General features: G+C 44.2%; 1 protein-coding gene across 4 annotated transcripts in view; it reads right to left on the bottom strand.

Annotated features, from left to right (window-relative positions):
* The window catches only part of ZC3H3 (zinc finger CCCH-type containing 3), a 330,762-nt gene that overhangs the window by 108,267 nt on the left and 200,592 nt on the right, over window positions 1-21,903 (bottom strand). For all 4 annotated transcript variants that reach the window (XM_038390637.1, XM_038390638.2, XM_043507235.1 and 1 more), the window contains 2 exons: window positions 4,366-4,450; window positions 6-161 (listed from right to left, as the gene is read on the bottom strand). In XM_038390637.1, coding sequence (XP_038246565.1) covers window positions 6-161; window positions 4,366-4,450 — 241 coding nt within the window. The remainder of the gene's footprint in view (window positions 1-5; window positions 162-4,365; window positions 4,451-21,903) is intronic.

The following is a 21,903-nucleotide window of genomic DNA, read 5'->3' as shown; positions in this document are numbered from 1 at the left end:
CCCACCTGGTGCAGACAGCTACTTTTTCCGGATCATGGATGTAGGGACAGCTCTCTCCACGGTTACATTTGCCAAAGCGGTTGTAGTACATACAATACTCTTTCTTCACTTTCTTCTGCTTGGCCTGACGAATGATGGCTAAACTCCGCTGAACAGCTCGGCTAAAGGGAGGGAGAGAGAGATATTTAGATAATATTCCTAACTTCAAGGCAGCATCCTTACAACATACTGGGAAGTTTCCTTTCCATCAAACACAAGAGTCTAGGGTAAATGTTTCAAAAGCACCTATGTGACTCAGAAGCCCAATCCAACTTTCAAAAGTGATTTAAACATGTAGGAGTCTCAGTCTCATTGAATTTCAATGAGCTGCTGGCTCCTAAGTCACTTAGGTGCTTTGAAAATTTTACCCAGAGTTTCTAAAAAAATTGCACTATGAAGTCCATGTTGCAGGATGCATCTGGAACAGGGGAAGAGCTGCCTGCAGCTTTGAAGTACTGCAACATATTTTTACAAACACTACATGGCACAGCTCGCAGCTAGTCATGCTCTGTGCTTACACAACACCCAGCACGTCAACAATAATGAAGGTCCCGATTTAGAGGGTATTTCAGCACATGTCTAACTTTCAGCATGAGACATGTTCCACCAAGTTCTCATGTGCTTAAAATTAGGCACATATTTAAGGACCCCAGTGAATTGGGACCTACATGTTCCTAGTAGGAGCACATGGCAACACCAAATATCAATGAACAACTTAGCCCACATTTTGTGACAGTTGGAGCCCGTAATAAACATCCAGCTGAGGAGACAGAAATATCCAGGTACAGGAAAAGCTTTGTTATCCCGGCATGTTGGGGGAATGGGGAGGTGCTGGTTAGTCAAAAATTCCAGTTAACTAAAAGTTATATTTACCAATGGAGGGAGGGGGTTTGGGTGTGGGAGGGGGCTCAGGGCTGGGGCATGGGGGAGGGGTGCAGGCTCTGGGAAGGAGTTCGGGTGCAGGAGGGGGCTCGGGCAGGGGATTGGGGAGCAGAAGGGGTTCAGGGTGCAGGATCTGGATGGTGCTCACCTTGGGCTGCTCCTCACAAGCTGTGACATGTCCCTGCTGCTCCTAGGGGGAGGCACGGCCAGGCAGCTCTCCACACTGCCTCTGTCTGCAGGCACTGCTCCCGCAGCTCCCACTGGCCGTGGTTCCCGGCCAATGGGAGCTGCGGAGCCAGTGCTCAGGGTGGAGGCAGCGCACGGAGCCCTCGTGGCCATTCCTCTGCCGAGGAGCAGCAAGGACATGTCACTGCTTCTGGGGAGCCACACAGAGCCAGGTAGGAAAATTGCTGGCTCTGGGCCAACCAGACTTTTAATGGAGATATCAGAAATGCCGATTTCTAGAGCTTTATGGTTGCCAAAGTGATGGATAACACAGCTTTTACTGTAGCTACCTGATGACTATAGAATTCCCATGTTCCAGGAGATCAGTAGGTCCAGGGGACACATCGAGATCCGTCTCTGGTAAAACAGAGTGAGAGGGCTGATGTTTGATTTCTCTTAGTGCAGCTAATTACGTGCAAGAAAAGAGCTGAACAAAGCTTTTAGAGGGCACAATACTTCTGATGGGTGCACACAAAACTATACTCCTCCAATTCTCTTCCCCTTTTGCATGTGTTGCTTCTTCAGAGATCAGGGATAACCATATCCCTCCACAGTCTTGACTTCCCAGTCCCACTGGGTGCCAGAGTATGTACTAGGCTGGTAACACTGATATCCCCCAGGACCAGTACTGACATAAGGAGTCTACCTGGGGAAAATACATTTTTAGTCAATATTTACTTGCTGTCTAGTGTTCTCTGAAGTTAAACTCCCGTCCCCCATCCCACATCAGCTCCTCGATGCAGCAGAAAGGAAGTAGTCAACTTTTCATCTGCAAATGACTGTCCTCAAAACACATGCACCAAGGCAGACTAGCAATTGTAGATTTGTTGCGCTGTTCCCCAAATGATTGCTACAAGGCCGATGACTGGCTTTAGGAGCATCCAAAAAGAGACAATTCTTTAGTGAGACTCTGGTCGGAAAGTGATGATTTAAAAACAGGGTCCTTCTTGCTCAATAGAGCTCCTTAAGTGTATCTAGCCAGATCTGCTGAATTTACCGACCTAAATAAGTGACTGTTTCATTTTCTTCCAATGAGACCTGCACAGTCACAGCGCACTTGGTGAGCTGGATTCTATTGCTGGCTAAATTCTGATGGCAGAATTTTTTTTTTCATGGTAGTGATGCACAACCAAGAAAAGAACCCACCTTGACTCTCCAATCCCAGGGGAAGCTTTTTAGGCAGACTAAAAAGACACCCTTTAATTTTCACACTGAGGAAGTTTATTCTGGAGTCATCAAGACACAAGTAAGGAATCCCATGATGCCTTTTTTCCAGAGTAATGTTCCACAGGTTAACCTCTCTTACGCAGCGTGTCCCTAACCGTCCGACTCCTGATGGACTGTCCAACAGAATACTGAAAACAACTGGTGCATCACTCGCCTTCCAGAAAGGTCACAACAAGATGCAGCCAGGAATTATACTAGGAATCATACCATGGAATCAATGCCGCCCTGGAGCGATTTTAATCTATTATAAGCAAAGAGATCATTGCCTGAAGTTGAAAATGCTTGAATAGTCTATGAAAGACTGCGTGTCTGTTGCACAAAGGAAAGGACAGACACAACCAAGGTCATCAGGGCATTACGAGGCTAGAATAGGCAATCTCATTCCCTTTACACTTTGCTTTCTGATTGCCAAGGCTGATGACCTGCAGTACACTGGTAGCAACAGCACACGTATTGGCACCCTGATCAACAGGTTCCACCAATACATGCAACATGGCTTGAAAAAGCCACCCAACTCCTTCATTAGGGAGCTGGAGGGAAAGGCGGGAGCATAGACATCGACAATGCTAAAGCAAACTGGGCCGCATTCAATAGCCATCCAGGACATAAGAACGGCCACACTGGGTTAGACCAATGGTCCATCTAGCCCAGTATCCTGTCTTCCAGCAGTGGCCAATGCCAGGTGCCCCAGAGGGAATGAACAGTACAGGTAATCATTGAGTGATCCATCCCCTGTTGCCCATTCCCAGCTTCTGGCAAACAGAGGCTAGGGACATCATCCCTGCCCATACTGGCTAATAGTTTATATTCTTTTCTATTTTCCTCACTAGGATTTAACTTCCACTTTTTAAAGGATGCCTTTTTGCCTCTCCCTGCTTCTATTACTTTGTTGCTTAGCCACGGTGGCTCTTTTTTGGTTCTCTTACTATGTTTTTTAATTTGGGGTATACATTTAAGTTGAGCCTCTATTATGGTGTCTGTAAAATGTTTCCATGCAGCTTGCAGGGATTTCACTTTGGGCGCTGTACCTTTTAATTTCTGTTTAACGAACCTCCTCATTTGTGTGTAGTTCCCCTTTCTGAAATCAAATGCTACCGTGTTGGGCCGCTGTGGTGTTTTCCCCACCAAAGGGATGTTAAATTTAATTGCATTATGGTCACTATTACCAAGCAGTCCAGCTATATTCACCTCTTGGACCTGATCCTGTGCTCCACTTAGGACTAAACCAAGAATTGCCTCTCCTCTTGTGGGTTCCAGGACTAGCTGCTCCAAGAAGCAGTCATTTAAGGTGTCAAGAAACTTTATCTCTACATTCCATCCTCGGGTGACATGTTCCCAGTCAATATGGGGATAGCTGAAATCCCCCATTATTATTGAGTTCTTTATTTTAATAGGTTCCAAAGTAGCAGCCGTGTTAGTCTGTGAAGTGAGCTGTAGCTCACGAAAGCTTATGCTCCAATAAATTTGTTAGTCTCTAAGGTGCCACAAGTACTCCTTTTCTTTTAATAGCCTCTCTAATCTCCCTGAGCATTTCACAGTCACTATCACCATCCAGGTCAGGTGGTCGGTAATATATCCCTACTGCTATATTCTGACTATATGATGACTATTGAAATATTCAAGATAGAGATACAGCTGTCCCATGAGAACACCCAACCTCGACCTAGAGGAAAGTCATTGTGAAAGGGGTTATTCAGAGGGGGTGGACATGTAACTTTGCATTCTGTGCCCAGGACAGGAGTTGGGTCTCAGCACAGGACACTGCCACTAGAAAACATGCAAGCTTCCAAAATAAAAACCATGTCATTTTGTCTCATTTATTGCAACCTCATAGCAGACGGCAGGAGAAAACCAGCAGCTTAGCAATCAGAAGCCCCATCGACTAAATGGCCAGTTAAACAGCTGGATATCAGGCTTCTTGCACCAATATGTGCATACATCATGGGCACCCTGCGAAAGGGGATCTTGCCATTCTTTCTTGGGAGTACAGACCTGGCGATGTATCGGCTTGTAGCTGATCTGTGCAGACAGCTGGGAGGAGAATAACCGAGGCTGCTGGCTGTACAATCCAACCTTGCTGTTCAGAGAGAGAAAGAAACACAGACACACTCATTACAATTCACTCAGAGCCAAGAATTTCGCTGGAATTCACGAGACACTCAATATCTTATTGATTAACATACAGGAGGTGGCATGTAAAGTTCACACAGGGGTGAATAAGCTCTTTGTGGGCTTGGATGCTCTGGTGCCTCAGGAGATTCTACAGCAAGAGAGAAGGAAACAAGGAACCTGGGAGAGGGCTAGGTTGGCACTGGAGCAAAAACGCTCTGTACCTTCAGCTTGGTGCGAAGGAGCATTGCAAAATCCTCTTCTGAGAAGGGGGTAGGGTATCAAATCGACTCATAAAGGACACACAGTCCTGATCTAGTAAGCCCCTCCCTGCCTGTGTAAGACTGTGTAAGGAGCACTAGCGCCTGAGGGCCCCACTATGGCAGCTCCATGATTAAGTACCCAGGTAAATCCCAGCAAGTGACCCACACCCTGTGCTACCAAGGAAGGCAAAACCCCCACAAGGTCCCTGCCTATCTGACCTGGGGCAAAATTCCTTCCTAATCCCACACACACAGCCCTGAGTGTGTGAGCAAGAACCAGGCAGCCAAGTGCCTGAGAGTCAGAATGCCTGGTGCTGCTTCAGAACCCTCCAAATCCCTGTTGTAGTGGCCGAGGGGATGCCCCGCACTCTCTCATGTTCAGACTGACTGACTCACGTACATGTACACACATAATTAAATTGCCCATGACTGGCATATGAAAGGAGGGAATTAAAATCATATTTAAAAGGCCTGTATCTTGGAGTTCCAGGTGGTAAGAGTGCAGCTCAGTCACTCACCTGCCAGCCCGAGTGTGTTACCGAGTGAGCGAGTGGGATCTGATAGCGTGTCAATGAGCTCTCCCTTCACTCGAGCTGTCACTCGGCCCACCGGTGACGGCACAGCCCCATCTGTTCTGTGTGCAAATCAAATGCTGGCGCAGTCGCAATCCAGGAGTGGGTGTCACATGCCTGTCTATCAGAGGCATTAAACATCCCAGCCACGGGGCGAAAACGAAAGCAGTCAGTCACTGCAAACATCTGGCCGGCTAACAGACTGATACAATTTGCCACAATCTAACAGAATATGAATGGACGCTTAAGTTGCAGCTCCATTTATTTAGCATCTTTTCTTTCTTTCTTTCTTTTTTTTTTTTTTAAACTTTACTTTCTGCTCGTTTCCCTCTTCCCTCTTCTGCAGAGCCTGCCTCGCTGTGGGAGTTTTGACAAGAACAGCCAGGCACCTTTTCAAATAGTTTTCAGTGTTAAAAAATGCACATAAACTAACTTGCTTGAGAAGAGGCACTAAAACCAAAACATGTTGGAGTGCAAAGGTGCTAAAAAGTTCGAGCAAATCTGTAGTGAACCTAAAGAGCAGAAGGTGTTTAGCATTTTGCAGAACCTTCACTTCTCAGGGAATTAAAAAAAGAAATCCATGTTTACCTAAAAATGAATAAATGAATAAAACGCCTTCTGAACATTTCTAGTTTAATAGGGATCCCTGCACATGGCACAAACACTAGCATGGAGCTGACCCTACATAATGAACAGTACTTTATTCCCTGCCACAGCAATGCAGTCCCTGGAAAAGGGACACTTATAGCAGAATAAATACAGCTCACATATTCCTTTTGAAGTTACTTGTACATTTCAGTGAGAGCAATACTTGAAATCTGCCATGGGTATGTCTACACTGCAATTAAAAACCCACCGCTGGCCTGTGCCAGCTGACTCCAGCTTGGGGGCTGTTTAATTGTGGTAGCTCTGGGAGCCTCCCACCACACTGGGTCCTGGAGCCTGTGCTCCAGCCCAAGCCCGGACGTCTACACCGCTATTTAACAGCCCCTTAGCCTGAGCCTTGAGAACCTGAGTCAGCTGGCACAGGCCTGTCACAGATGTCTAACTGCAGTGTTGACACATCCTAAGATTAGGGCCATGAATTCAGCAAGCACCTAAACAACTGCTTACTTTTACACCTACGTTTAAATGCTTTGCTGAAGAAGGATGGACTCTAAGAGCATGCTTGAGTGCTTTGCTGAATCGGTGGCTAGAGCTTGTGCTGTAACTTAGGGTACTGCAACTGAAGGCGCAACTGCAGTGATAGTGTGTTACCCATGTTAGATTTAATCTAGCTAGCCTGAAGACATGGTTGCATGGATCCCAGGGAGGGCTAGCTGCCCAACTATGTATCCAGAGTCCCTGACACTTGTACTACTGCCATTACCTCCGCTAGCTAGATTAAAGCTTTTTTTAAAGCCTCTATCATTACACCTTCAATTGCAGTGAAGGCCTACCCTTGGTTCCAAATGCAGTAGGGGTGTAACAAGGAGAAACGACATTTTTAAGAGGAACAATCTCTTGATTTCATGAGCCCTGTTTGCAGAAAGGATCTTTAACAATGACTATGGTTTTGGTGATAGTTTCATAGAATCACGGAAGTCAGAGGTGGAAAAGATTAACCAGTGCATCTATTTGCTCAGACAGCAGATGTCATCACAGACAATTCCCTATCACATGCTCCAGTGTTTTGTATTGTGGTTGTTTGTCTCTCTTCTCCAAGAGTGGTCAGGAGCCCACTTACAGCTTTCATTTTTCTTTCCCTTTTCCTCACATGCACAATACTATTTGCTAATGAAGTGTTATTGCTCTGCACTTCTATAGCACCTTTGATCCAGCCATCGCAAGGGCTTTTTGGCCTCAAACTAGGAAACATCATCCCTATTTTACAAAAGGGGAAAACTGAGGTGCAAAGAGGGGTTAAATATCTTGCCTCAAGGTTACACAGCGAGTCAACAGGAGAGCTAGGAATAAAACTCAGGAGTCCTGGCTTCCAGACCCTGAATCTAACCATCCGAGTCAGTCTGTCCAACTGGTCTGATTCCACCAAGGCCACATGCGGAGCTGCAGCCCCAGATTGGGAAAGGCAGACCATCTGCAACCAGCAAACAGTGTGATGCTTCCAGCAGCCAGGCAAGCATTTGACTCGACAAACCTGATGCTGGGGGAAACACAGTGGCCAGCTCTGAAGGGATCATTCGGACTTGCAACTACAGTCCAATGCCAACATGTAGCAGCTGTGGATGCAAGCATCTCTTAGCAAGGAGACAGTTTACTTTGTAAGAACTGACTTTACAAAGACAAATGGGATTCAACCAGACAAAGCACTTGGCCTGGTGGTGCAATGCCATATACTGAGCTGTTAAGTGACAAACCTAGGATGTGGAACGAACTCGTATCCTGGGCCATGGAGTGATGTAGGAAGGAGAGGTCAGGCTGCCAGGTTCTTCGTCTCCTGTTGTCAGCCAATCTGCGGCGCCACTCTCCTCTTGTCTCTCTCAATCTCAACTTTATGTGAGAGGGAAGGATGTGAATTGCACACAATCACCTAGGGACCTTCAGCTATTCAGAGGCAAAACAGATCTCAGTTCAGCTGCTGGGCTCTTAAGTGAAATCACGCTTATCAAACAGGAGGACAAATCCAACTCAGGCTGAGTTTTGCTAGCCAGGCCCAAGAAATTGGGGGGGGTTCTCTTATTTGGGGAATGAAAGGACCATTTGTGGGATGAATAATGCTACATTTGAGCACTTCCCTTTGTGCACGACCACATAAGCCTACTGGAAGCTTGCACACACAGAATAGCCACTTGAATGTTCCTCACCAATAAATAAAGAATATAGGGCACTTATAGAATACCTTTCGTAGAAGAATCTCAAAACATCTCAGAGTGGGTATTGATTTATGATCTCATTTTATGGGTGGGGTACTGGGGTACACGGAGATGAGGAGAACGGCCATAGGGATATTGCAAATAAGTGACTCAGTTGGGACTAAACATAAGTTTCATGATCTACCATTAGAGTCATACATTTTAAAGCCAGAATCTAGTCCATTGGTTCTCCACCTCCACCATCTGATCTCCTACATAGCACAGGCCAGAGAATGTCACCCAGTGATTCCTGCATGCAGCCCAATAAGTTATAGACTCATAGACTATCAGAGTTGGAAGGGACCTCAGGAGGTCATCTAGTCCAACCCCCTGCTCAAAGCAGGATCAATCCCCAGTTTTTGCCCCAGATCCCTAAATGGCCCCCTCAAGGATTGAACTCACAACCCTGGGTTTAGCAGGCCAATGCTCAAACCACTGAGCCATCCCTCCCCCTGTTTGAGCTGGAGCAGATATTTTCAAAAGACACCCGATCTAGATTTAAAGACTGCAAGTCATGGAAAATCAACCCCATTCTTTGAGAAGCTGAACCAATGGTTCATGACCTTGACTGTTAAATTACTTCCCGTTTAAATTTGTCTAACTTCGTCTTCCAGCGACTTGCTTTTGTGATGTCTCATAGACATCAGCTCCCTCCTCCCTGCATAGGTGCTCACAGTCTGGGATCAAGAGTCACCTACTAACCTTCTCTTTCATCAGCTAAGCAGATTGTGCTCCTAAGGCCTGCTCTTCTGATCTTGAAGGATTTTTTGTAGCTCTTCCCTGAGCCCTTTCCAGTTTTTCAACATCCTTTTTAAAGTGTGGACACTAGAACAGGACAAAGTGGTCTCTCCAATGCTGCGTAAAATGCCTCTTTTTGATTCTCATCTGTAATCGCATGCAAATGTACACTGTCAGTTGCATATGCATTTCTGTGCTTGCAAACCAGCTTGCTGTTTGAAGTAATTTGACCCACCAAGTCTTCGCCAAGAGTCATGAAAAGACAGAGCTAACAATTTCCATGCAGCTGATTTTAAATGTCTATATGCAAAAAATCTATCTATCTATGGACTAATGCTATTTACATGACTTTTGTACTCTTCTAACATGCAGTCTGGCAAGGAGCCACACCATTATATGGACATTTACAACTGTCAAGAGACTAAGGATAAGAATGGGCTACGATGCACGAAGAATGCGTATTTTCCCTTAAGGGTTTTTACAACAAATAACTAACATCTTAACCACAGAGTTACAACAACCCAGAGTCATTCTTGTCGATTGCAAAAAGTTAGAAAAATGTGGGCTGGAATTTTTAACTGACTGAACAAAAAATCAACAGACCAACAGCTGGAACAGAAATCGCTTCACAGCGCTACTTGCGTTTTAGAAAGCTGCCTAATTATTTACCCAAACTGGACCTGCTCTGAAAACTATTTTAAAACTGCCTAAATATTTACACAGTTGGAAATGGTCCATTGCTTACTTAATACTCTTGGTTAAAAAAAACTGCATCGTTATGTATTAGCCTTTTAACATTATCAGTCTGGAAGTGGTTTTAATACACTGGGCTTTTACCCAGGACAAATGTTTTCAATCTCAGTTTTTTGACGGGTTATCCTGGTGCAAAAAGAATTTTAAAAAACACATGCAACATATTTTGCAAATCTTTAAAAAAAAAAAGGGGGACATGTCAGGGATACAATCTGTGGCCACAATCCTGCAAGTGGATCCATCTAGACAACAACGCTGGCCCAGATTCTCAAATCTGATTACTGATTTTAGAGCTCAGTTTATCACAGAATCACTAAAATGTTGGGCTGGAAGGGACCTCAAGAGGTCATCTAGTCCAGTGGTTCTCAACCAGAGGCCCAGGTGCCCCTAGGGGGCCGCAAGCAGGTTTCAGGTGGTCCACCAAGCAGGACCACCGTTTGACTCGCTGGGGCCAGGGCAGAAAGCCAAAGCCCCACTGCATGGGGCTGAAGTCTGGGGCCCTGAGCCCTGCCACCTGGGGCTGTAGCAGAAGCCTGAACAACTTAGCCTCGTGGTGCCCCTGTGGCGTGGGGCACTGGGCAATTGACCTGCTTGCTACCCCCTAACCCCAGCCCTGGCTTTTATATGCAGAAAACCAGTTGTTGTGGCACACGTGGGCCATGGAGTTTTGAGGCATATTACAGGTGTCTTAGAAAGAAAAAGGTTGAAAACCCCTGATCTAGTCCACCCCCTCATGTGGAAGCAGGATTAAGAATACCTATGTCACTCCTGGCAGGTGTCTGTCTACGCAACTATAAACGGGCCTGACAAATCCTGAGCACCTGCCCCCTGGAAATCAAGCCCTTTAAAGGTATCTCAAGTCAGTCGACCAAAAAGTGAAGGAGTTAAAAAAAAAATCGCAAAGTTTGGGCTGCTAATATTTACACTACACTTTTCATCTTCAAAGCACTTCAGTTATTAATGAACACTACCAACACTGCTGCAAGGGATAGATTATGCCTATTTTGCAGACGGGGAAACTGAGGGAGAAAGGTTAAGAACCTTGTCTAAGGCCACAGAGGGGGGCAGTGCAAGACCAAGAATCAGAACTCAGCAGTTCCTGGCTCCCAAAGCTCTGTTCAGAAAGGGTGCCCCAGGTAAGCCATAGTCACTGCAAATGCTGCAGCGTATACACAGACCAGGCCCATCCGCTGCACCGCACATTCCAGTCGCTTCAATGGCACCAACACAGCAGGTGCAAGGAGCAGGGGCCGGGTTAATTTAGTAAACAGTGGTAATGACTCAAGTCGTTACTTTCTTGATTCTTCTCACTACTCTTGCTAAAAGAACCTGCTAATGCTGGTGATCACAGTGCAAACTATTACACAAAGCTCACCCTCACCTACTCAGATGTCTCTGAAAGATTCTGAAGTCATAAACCCTCCTCACTGTTGGGGGTGGAGGTTTGAAGAAACCCAGAGGCAGCTTAGTGCTGATGGTCAGAGCATGACAAAAACAGAGTAGAGACTGGACTACATCTGACATGTCTCCTTCCCATCCAAAGTATTATGTGTGTGATGAAATCAGAGTTGGCCTTGCAAAATTTCTGCACACTGAGCTGTATTAGAACCAGAAATAGGAAACAGGTTCCTTCAAGTTTTAGGAACACAAAGCTGTAGTGATGGGTTTAGATCCTGTGAAAAGACTAGGGCTCCCAGGAGTAATTATTTATTCAAATTAATAAATAAAGAAGATGATGATGATAAGATTCTGATTTGGGTCTCTCTCTAAATGACATGTGCCTCTCAGCAAGTTGGGAGCCACAAGCTGATTCAACAATTGATCTAACTTCAAATCCAGGAGTAAATACTGTTCTTGGATCTGCATGGCAAGTATGCATGCCAGATTCTGCTTTCCCCCATAACCTGGAACTCTCCTGATGTACCGATGTAAATAGGTTTCAGAGTAGCAGCTGTGTTAGTCTGTATCCGCAAAAAGAAAAGGAGGACTTGTGGCACCTTAGAGACTAACAAATTTATTTGAACATAAGCTTTTGTGAGCTACAGCTCACTTCATCAGATGCATGCAGTGGAAAACGTTAAGGAGTTTTTAACTGGTTATACACAGCACAGCCGCAATGGGCTTGATATTTTATATCTTGCATAAGGGGCTACTGTTTATCTTTTTTTTTTTTAAAATTAATGATTTTGTCCATCTGAGGCACATCGTCTGTAAGAAAATACACAGTCCATGTAAAGAGGCTGTTCCTCTTAATACATCATCTGTACCTGACACTGCCTGCTCTGGCAGTTCTCAGCGTTATCAAGCAAGTGCGCTGAAAAGTGATTGTTGTACCTAACCCAGCTGCGAGACACTGCGCGTCTCTCCGGAGGGAACAGGAGCTGTCATATTCATTAAATGCATGATTACAGCTATGATTAATAGCGGGGTTGAGAGCCTAACTACTTTTCTTTCAATCCTTTGAATGAATCATCAGCCAAACTGCACAGTAGCCTTGTCCTATCAATCCAGCTACTCCAGGATTTTCTACACGGTCCATCACAAAGCATCTTCCTCTGAACTTTTTTGGTAACTTTTTTAAATGGACAAAAAAGTCTGGATTTATCCCTGCTTAAGCTGTTTTGCAACCACAAAACGTAATTACAACCAGTGGGCTCCAAGGCAGTGTCTCTGCTTCAACACTACCACATTAATGCTGACCTTTTCCCTTAAAGTCATCACAGCAACTGGGACACAAATCAAGCTGATCAACAATCAGGAGATCCTTCATCTATTACCCTCATCTCCATATCCCCTGGTAGGGACACTTGATAATTTCACAGATAGCTACATGAGTGCTATCTGGGAGAAAATGTTCAGTGTCTTACAAAATGTGTTGGCTAGAGAGCTGCATGCAGAACCTTCTGAGGGGCTGATCTGAGACTGTGGAATGAACTCCCCCAGGAACTAAAGGATCATCACAAACCTCACCACACCAAGCCTCAAAACAAGACACTCCACTGCACATGCAGCTTCTCCTGGGGCAAGACAAAGAGAACAAAAAACACGTGACAGATAGGTTGTCACATTGCTACGCTACTGGAAGACACTCAGATCCTATGGTGGCGAGTGCAGTATAGGAACCAATATCAAATAGATCAGAATAGATGGAAGGTCAATTAACATGTCACTTCAAGAGTCTGTGGCAATCAATAGATTAAAAATGGGGGAGGTATTTAGATGTCAGCTTAATGTTTTTATGATTCATATATAATCTTTGAAAGTGATTCATATATTATATATACATAAATTAGATGCAAATTGAATATTTTCCTTTGCACCAATATTAGCTGTAATTATTGCATGGTGTTAGCTTGGTTAATTATCAGTCCAATTGTTCAGGAAGGAAAGAATGCCACCATCCAAGATGTGAAGAACACTTTGTATACACAAATGCTTTATATATAGAGGGAAATCAGATTTTCCACAGAAAAAGCTTGAGAGAGGAGCAGATGGAGGACTTATTGAGTCAGGGATGCCCAGCACTGGAGGAGGGTACCATATAAAGTTAACATTCCCATTTACCAAAGAAGATTGGTAGGAGCACTTTAAGAAAGCACAGCTGGTCGCCACATATGGTTGCAGCAGAGATCAAGGAGTGAATGGGTCACAGACGGAACTCAGCTCTCACCTCTGGAGGCAGAATGCTCCAGGTCAGAGTGGAGGCAGGGTGGCCAGAGTAAGGGCCCCACCATGCCTGTTCTGTGGAAAGAGGACTTTGGTGCCCAGGGCTGTCGCTTTCTCCTACAATGTTTCACCAACACAAAATCCATTTTATTTGTTTAAATCCCCAGAAAGAAAGTGAAATTAACGTACCAGGAGCAATTAGAACTCTACACAGGTGATCACAGCTGATGGATGCTCCCTTTGACGGGCTTCTCCCTGGATTACCTTAATGGGTTTTTCCAAGGCTTCCATTATTTTGCCTACTTCTAAAGGGAAAGGGTTTTTGATGGAGCTCCCACCAAACAGCGCAGCTTTCATCCATTCCCTGTATGGCACTTCTGCACCATTAAACGCAATTTGTTCTGCTAAACCTGTTTAATGCATGACCTTGGCACCCAGGAAAAGTATTCTTTTAACCACAATGATTCCTTTAATAGGTCACATCATCATTGTACTTTCTCTTCTACTGCACAGGCAGCCCTACTTCTCGTGCAGCGAACGAATCATTGCAGAGTGCTCTGGCTTTATTGCTGAACAAAAAGTTTTTAGGTTGGTGCCGAGGAAATTTATTTCTTTAATTATTATTCATTTAAGTGGGTTCCACATTTCAGATAATCAGCACTAGCAGCTGCTGGGGTAATTTATTTTACTCACCAGACAGTGAGAGGCCTCATTCCCTACAAGGTAATGACAAAACAAGGTAGAAGGTACTATTAAAGCCAAGCAGCCACACTTTCCTCCTTGCTGACCTAAGTGAGCTGCAGACAGAGTCTTAAGAGGAGCATTAATGTCCTTGATACGAAATACATCCCAGAGCATTTTGTTATTATGGAAACACACCTGAGATTAAGTTAATAAAAAACATTTGTTTGTTTCTAGGTTATTAATATTATGGCTCTGGAAATCTCTGCAAGGAACCCCCAAACCACCCAAAATGCTCAGGATTTCATGGCAAACTCCAAATTGGGTCACATCCAGCCATAAGATTATTATTTATGATGCACTACAAAATTGTATGTGCTTTATAAACAATTAGGTGACAAGGTCTCTGCCTACAAGAGCTTGCAATAAGGGTACTGTCTCTAGTACATCTCCTCATACTGGAATAAGATGGTGAGACATCAAGTTGGCTGGCAGGATGCTGAGCACAATTTACCACTCAGCATAGATCAAGGTGAGTCAGGTTCAGCCCTGAGTCAGCAAACCCCGATTAAACCCTTCTGGGGGTCAATTCAAAGCACAACTGCAGGCTTGGGAGGCAAGGCTGAGCCCAGCAGAAGTGGTGCCAAAGATGTCTGTTTGAGGCTCTGCAAAGTGAAATCACTGAGGGTTGAATGAGTCTCACTATTTTCAGCTCTTCCTAGTGTATTTAGGAGCTTGTAACAAAGCCTCTTTCCTCACTCCAACACCAGCACAATTCATCAGGCTTCTGCCCCAAAACTGAAATGTGTAAGATTTCTTGCTTTCTTCCCGGTACCCAGCCTCCGGCAGGTATGAGAGAGCCTATGCAGTACGTACAATGGCCGTGGCTAAGAAGAGATGTGGACACCTGTTTATATTACCAACTCAAGGCCAGAGCTGGAAAGGCCTCCATGCACAGAGTTCCCATTGACATCAATTGGGGATCTGACAGCAGAAAGCTTGTAGTACTGCACCCTTACAAGTTAGGCATTTCTTGCACCCTTGAGGGTGGCTGAGTGCCTAAGCTTGTGGTACTAGAGACAGATGAGCACTGAAAGGCAAATAATTTTGGACTACAATTCTTTTGTGAGATGGCTCAGAGTTAACAATAAAAACATTTTACCTTTACTCTACATCCATTTAGCCCTCCCATACTCCCCCACCCCACCCCCGGAGGTATTATCCCCATTTTAACGAAAAAGGGGACAGAAAAGTTAGTAAATTGCCCCAAACCAGAGGTAGTCAGCATCTGAGATGGGATTAGAACAAGGAATCGTGAGCTCACTGATCGACTGTTCTGTCTCTGTGACTGAGGGGCTGGCATCGCTCCTGGGCTCAGAAAATCACTAAGAGCACAAATTCATGTATTGCACTAAAAGGCACAATTGGGGCTAGGACGATATTTAACAGGAGCAGACACTGAGCCCACAATTCATTTGCGGAAAGTGTCTCTGCATGTCAGAGCAGCAACTAATAAACCTTAATAAGAAGAAAGAAAAGGGGGCATGTTGTGGCGAAAGCACTTCAGCTTTTTAAACCTTTTTCTTTCCTTCTTTTCCTTTTTTTTTTTTTTTAAACAAATTAAACTTGAAGGGCTGGCCTAAAGCCAAGGAGCTAACTAGAGAATGGATTGTTCACACAAGCCCTCGGTGACATCATCAGCTTGGTTGTGGTGCTGAGCACTTTATCATCTGTGCAAATGTGGAAATTGCATTTCTGTGGCGTTCAGCACTTCTAAAATTAGTTGGTAAACAACCAGCAGATAGTGCACTTTCTTCAAATGCATTCTTCCCTGCTACAGAAGCTGACAGCTTGGCTCAGACTTTTTTTTCCTTCCCCTTCCTTTCACCCAGGTACGGAGTTCCCCGCTGGGTTTGAAATCATGTTTATTACTATTAGTCGTCCTCCTCTGGCACCATCCAGCTGACGATCTCAAAGTGCTTTGCAAATGGTAATGAGTCTTGACTCCTTAATGCTACTGTGGGGGAGGGAAGTATTGTCATCCTCCTTTTCTGTTTGGGGAAACTGAGGCCCACAGAAGAGAAGTGGCAGGCCCAATGTGATGCAGCCAACCAGTGGAAGGGCTGGGAATCTATCTAGTATTTATCCAGCACCTGTGTACTATTGGAACATATCCAAGTATTTACAAATAATACAATTTCCCCCTCTTCTCTTTCCCAAAGTGTGGGAGAAATTGCCTTGTTGACAAATTCTCGTGATTTTATTCTGACTCTCATGATATATCCTGCTTTTCTTAAAACTCCAGCTCTAGGAATCTCCTCATCATGGTAGAACCTCAGCCTTCATTAAAATTAAAAAGATAACTTTCTAGCCTTTGTGATTACAGAGAAAACATTGAAATTCAAAAGGCAAATAAAAAGAACGAATTAAAAATAAAAACCAAGAACTCATGATTTTGGACCATTTAGGGTACGAATAAAACAGCCTGGTTCATTCATGGTTGTTTCGCTGTGGGGGAAGATGGTAAAGGACTAGAAACCCTACCTTCTGACTCCCAGGCTTGGAACTCTATGCCAAATGTTCACCTTTAGAAAACTCTGCAAGACATCTGTAGAGGAAGTAAGTAGGGTTTAAAATCTTGCATGTTGGCCAAGAGGGGATTCTGGCATAGCCCAGAGGCCAAATCCAGCCAACTGACTTGTGTCTTTAGTACACGTCAGGCCCATGACTAAACTGCATGCTGCAAATCTGCATCCTGATCTGAGGAAGAAGGAAATGGAGCAGTGCATGCTGGGACTGCAATCCCCATCCTCTGCCCTTCTGTATTACCAATGAAAGGGGCTGCAATCTGGTAATGGTAAATTAGGTGCAGCCCTCAAGCTGCTATATCTAATATGTGCTCCACTGGGTATAGTCTGAGTGCTCCAAAACCATCACAGCTCTACCATCTTGTTTTGCTCAACTCCTTCCTTTCGCTATGCTCCCTCTAGTGTTCTCATGTATGTACTGCATATATTCACTCAGGCTCTATTCAATTAGCATTAACTACAACTAAAGGGGCCATTTCTCATTAATCATGTTCTGCCTATAACGGTCTTTTAAACAAAACTGCAAGCACTGGCCATTGCTTTAGTTCGCCTCCTGAATTTGTAGTAGAGATGGGTGGGAACTCATTCAGTCATATCTAACAAAGGGCATCAAGTGGGTAAATATGGACAGGGGGGCTTTACAAGGATGAGACCCAGAAACTAAACAGTGCACGGAGGAGAGCCTGAAATCAGCTTGCCTGCCACAGATGCCTCTGTGCACCTTCAATTCCATCATGTTACCAATAGCTTTAACTGTAACCAGGAGCAGTTCTTTAATAGATTGGGGTCAGGGCTGCTTTCCGGATAACGTCAAATCTTAATTTTGTTCCTGGTGCTTTCAATCTTGTACCGGGGTTGCTCTCTTTTCCTTTAGAATTTATGAAAAAAACCAAGGGTCCTTTTCCAGGACCTCTTCCCCATTTCTCTCACAGAAATTCCTTAAGTGCCTCGATTTTGTTTTGTAAGATGTGAAAAGAGCAGAGGCAAAGTTCTTTGTGAGCAAATAAAACTTATCAGCCTGTCCAATTAGAGACATCTAGCTGCAAAATATGTGGGTGCATATTGTTTTAACCTCCTGCCCAATTCATACTCCTTTGTTTCAGAGGCAGCACTGAAATCATCTCTGTATCCACCACTTTGAGGTGGCTACTAATGAAATGAAATTTAATTGTCAAGAAGACCCCAAGGTTAAAGGTTCGTTCGTTTCTGATCAGCATGCTTCCAACATGCACTGGGTGCCACAGAGTAGCAGAATGACTCTGTAACCAGGTCAGTATTTTTATTTGCATGTTTTCCCCCAGAACCTTTTACCTCAATAGTTTAACCATGTTATATCCATGTTCTGATCCGTGCAGGCTGATGGATCTCGAAAGAGAACTTTGCTAAGCAAACAAAAAAGAAAGTGGAGTGTGAAGTGTGTGGTAAGTGCATATACACACTGAGCGTAGTCATTGCATCCACTCCCTTTACTGGCATATCCTATCTTAGTTCAAAGGAAAATCACGTGTTGAGAAAAAACATTAAAATGCCACTACAGTCAGATAAGGGTCTATCATAAAAACTGCACTTTCCATACAGCCAGGAGGTCAGCTCTGTTGACTAACAGACTTGAGCTAAGGACTTTCCCACAAAAACATGCTTTTATTAGCTTTCACTCCACCTAAGCCTGCAGAACCACCACCACTATGGAAGGAGTGACGGTCTAGTCTGGCTTGTGTATCAGCAAAAGAAATGATTATGTATGTTCCAATTACAGATATTTTGACTAACAGCAATAATGCATGAGCCAGAAAGAACCCAGTGTGGCGTTCAGATTGCTGGCTGAATCTACAGAGCTGGCACAGGGGGAAAACATTTTTTTTACTTCTAAATTGAGCAAATTTGATCTGGAGTCAAGACACAAAGATGGAACCCCAAAAGGACACTTGCCAAGTCACTGTGAGAGCAGAACTGCTCTTTAAGAGCCCACTAGAAACACACAAATTCAGCAGGTTAAAAAAAAAAAAACTTTTCAGCTGGCATTTGTGGACTGGACATCACTTTAGAAAACATTTCAACACTTCAGATTAGTCACTGCATTGTTAAAATGGCTGAAAAACAGCCTGAGATGAAGTGATGGTCTGCCCAAATGCAGCATGATGCTGTTGCTGAAACAGGGTTTGTAAATTCTAAATCAGCTGTGCAGATGGGGCCTGATACAAATAGTTTACTTGGTCACTAACTTGCATCTTCCCTTCTATTACTGAACAACTGTGTATTTAACAGAGCTCAACCCAATTTCTTCTGCTCTCTAATCCTGCAGCGACACAGCCCTGGAGTGGAATTGGGCCATCAGAGGATATGAAATCAGTGTCTTTCTCAACAGGAACAGATTTAGAAAGATGTGCTCAATACAGAATTAGGATGCAAGGGGAAGAAGCTGTCCAGAAGGCATATATCTGAGACCTGGAAATTAAGGTTAAAGATTTTGATGCACAATTCCCAGGGACTTCAAGTTTTGGCAGTTGGCAATGGAGCCAACACTGCCTTAAAGTTTATCATGATTCTGTTCATAATAGTTCCAAAATACTTCCTAAACTGCTGAACTCTTCCACTGATTCCAGGACGGGAAAACTGGAATAACTTACCAAACCAGACAAGGGAAAGAAAGCTTTGAAGATACATACTCATCCACAGCCTAGGATATATTAAGATTTCATGGTAAAATGTAAATCTCAGGACAAACGTGAAGATAACTATACTTATCTTCCTATGGTATTTCTGTGACAATCAGAACCACAGTACTGTATCTGAGGGTTATCACTACTTTGCATGGTCAGAACTCTGCACCAGTGGGATTTTGAGAATGGGAAATTATGAAAGGTGAATGAAAAGTTAGAAGGGTGAGAAATGATGGTCTGATGGTTAAGATACAGGACTGGGAGAGACAGCTCTGCCATCAACTTCCTCCATGACCTTACTCACACTTTGGCCAAAGTTTTCAAATTTGGGCACTAAATGTTAGACTTCCAAACTCATATATATGTCAGCTCCTACATCAATGGCCTGATTTTCAAAGGTGCTGAGTGCTTGCCTACTTGGAAGGGGGAGCGTGAAGAAGGGTTGTTAATTATTGTCCGTAAAGCACATTGAGATCTTTGGTGAAAGGTGCTCTGTAAACGCAAGAGATTATTATTATTACAGGTAAAAATTACACAATTATTTCACCATTAGCAGACGAACTTTTGCAGAGCTTTCATGAAAAATACAATGCAAGTGTGACACTCCTGTCCTTCAAAATGAGCTTTTTCTTGCAACGAGGAGTGGATTCCTCTACCCAGGTATCGGTATTATTGCAAGGAACAACAGAACAGTAAAGCAGGGCTTTACCTGGACAGGACTTCTCAATCTTATTTTTAAAGTCTTCCCCAGTGAGGCAAAGGAGAAAAAAAAAAAAAAAAAAAAAAAAAAGGACTACCTGAAACGTAAGGAGCTAATGGTATCCTTGTAACTAGTCTTGGGAGGTAGTTTGGTACATTTACTGCAGTGGTTTGAGCTAATTGGGTTTCCGTTCCTCCCGATGTTCATTCTTTTTTGCCCGTTTCTTCAATAAATAATCTGTACTGAGTTACTAGCAACTTCTCGCCTCTAATACCGCAGGGCACTCCAGAGGGAAGGAAACAGAATTCTCTGAGCTCTGGGGAGGCCTCTTACACTTAAGAGGGTGAGCTCTTTGAGGTAGGGGCTATCTGTGCTCTGTTTGTACACCACCCAGCACAATAGGGCCCTGATCCACAGCTGGGCCTCCTCATGTTACTCTAATACAAATAAATAATACATCATAATAATAAATGGAGGTGAAGGGAACATCTGAAAATGTGATTAAGGGTGAAAAGTCGCAATTCTCTTGCCAGAGGCCACATCTATACAAGGGAATTTTAGAAATGACTTCCTCCTGGGTTCACACCAGTTGAGCTGCATGGACAGCAGCTCTGGCGGCTCCTGATGTTTTAGCTGCTGTATCGATGACAAACCCTATTCTAGGGGAAAGGGGGGGGACAGGTCTTTCTCTCACACTCCCCAGTCGCTCTCCTTTCCAGCCTCAACACACTGGTTTTGAAAAAAACTGCAAGGGATTCCTGAAAGTTGTTAGAAGTGTAATGCTACTTTGAGAGATGGATGAAAGGGGAAAAGGTAGACAAAATCCAGCACCATGCAGGTGTGATTGCCGCCATCATCTCTCCACCATACAGGGAACAATGAGCTAGGTACACGTGAGACGCGTGGCGTTATTGGTAGCCATTAATTGGAATGGACCAGACTCTGCTTTCAGTTCCCTTTGTGCAGCTTCTGCTGAAGTCAGCATGACGGTATGGATGTAAGAGCAAAACCTGGCCCTGGTTCAGCGGTATCCATTCTAATGGAAGGGTGCGATCTAATGGCTCTTTTTAGCTGTGAAGACCAGTCCTTTCCTTGCCTGCGTGCATTCAGTTCAGGTTTCAGCATAAAGAAACCCACATACCCACCCGCCCACCCCTCCTCTGCTCTCCTGTCCAAAAAGTGCATGGCACAAAGTTTACCATTCTCCGACTTCATGGTAATGAAGTGGATTGCAGACAAGCAGCAGTAAAACTCCTGGTTTCCTTCTCACTTAGGGAGACAGATGACTTGCTTTATCACTTCTGGCAGCCTTGTGATTGGCCACTGAGATTGTATAGGGCTGGAATAGATGCAGCCCCAAGACTAAATTCTAACTTGCTACAACAGTTAAAGTAGGCATTTGGCCTGGACAGCAAAAGTGAATTGGAACGGTCCAGCTGCCTGGGGGGAAAAGGTTGGCAGAGCACATAAGACAGTCTGAACAAAGTGGACTAAATTACACTCAGTAACACTTATCCGTTGCTGTCATATAGTGGTGGTAGATGACATGATGGAATGAAAGGATCAGAGTGTGGCAACAGCGCATACAAAGGGAGGGATTCCTGGATAAAGCAGTAGCCTGCCTGATTTGTTTAGCATTAACTAGCTACTGAAATTCAATATTTGGCTTCTTGTCTGTGGCGAACATTGAGAAACCACTGCCTTGAACGTGAGACCTGTGGAACCCGCTCCCAGAGCATATCGCACAAAGTAACTCCTTTTCCCTTCTGCTCTTCAGATTTCAGCGTCTGCTCACTAGAAGCTAATCTGGCGCACAGCACAAGATTAGTGGCCCATCTGATTTGCAGGTAGGGACATGTCAGAATTTTATCATAACTCTAATTGTAGCCGTGACTCAAGGAAACAAAATACTGACCCAATAAATTCAGATGAAGAGCAGAATCACAAG

Source organism: Dermochelys coriacea, chromosome 2 (genome assembly GCF_009764565.3).
Source record: "Dermochelys coriacea isolate rDerCor1 chromosome 2, rDerCor1.pri.v4, whole genome shotgun sequence".
Classification (NCBI taxonomy): domain Eukaryota; kingdom Metazoa; phylum Chordata; order Testudines; family Dermochelyidae; genus Dermochelys; species Dermochelys coriacea.
Note: the sequence above shows the minus strand (reverse complement) of the source record. Positions and strands in the feature narration are given on the sequence as shown.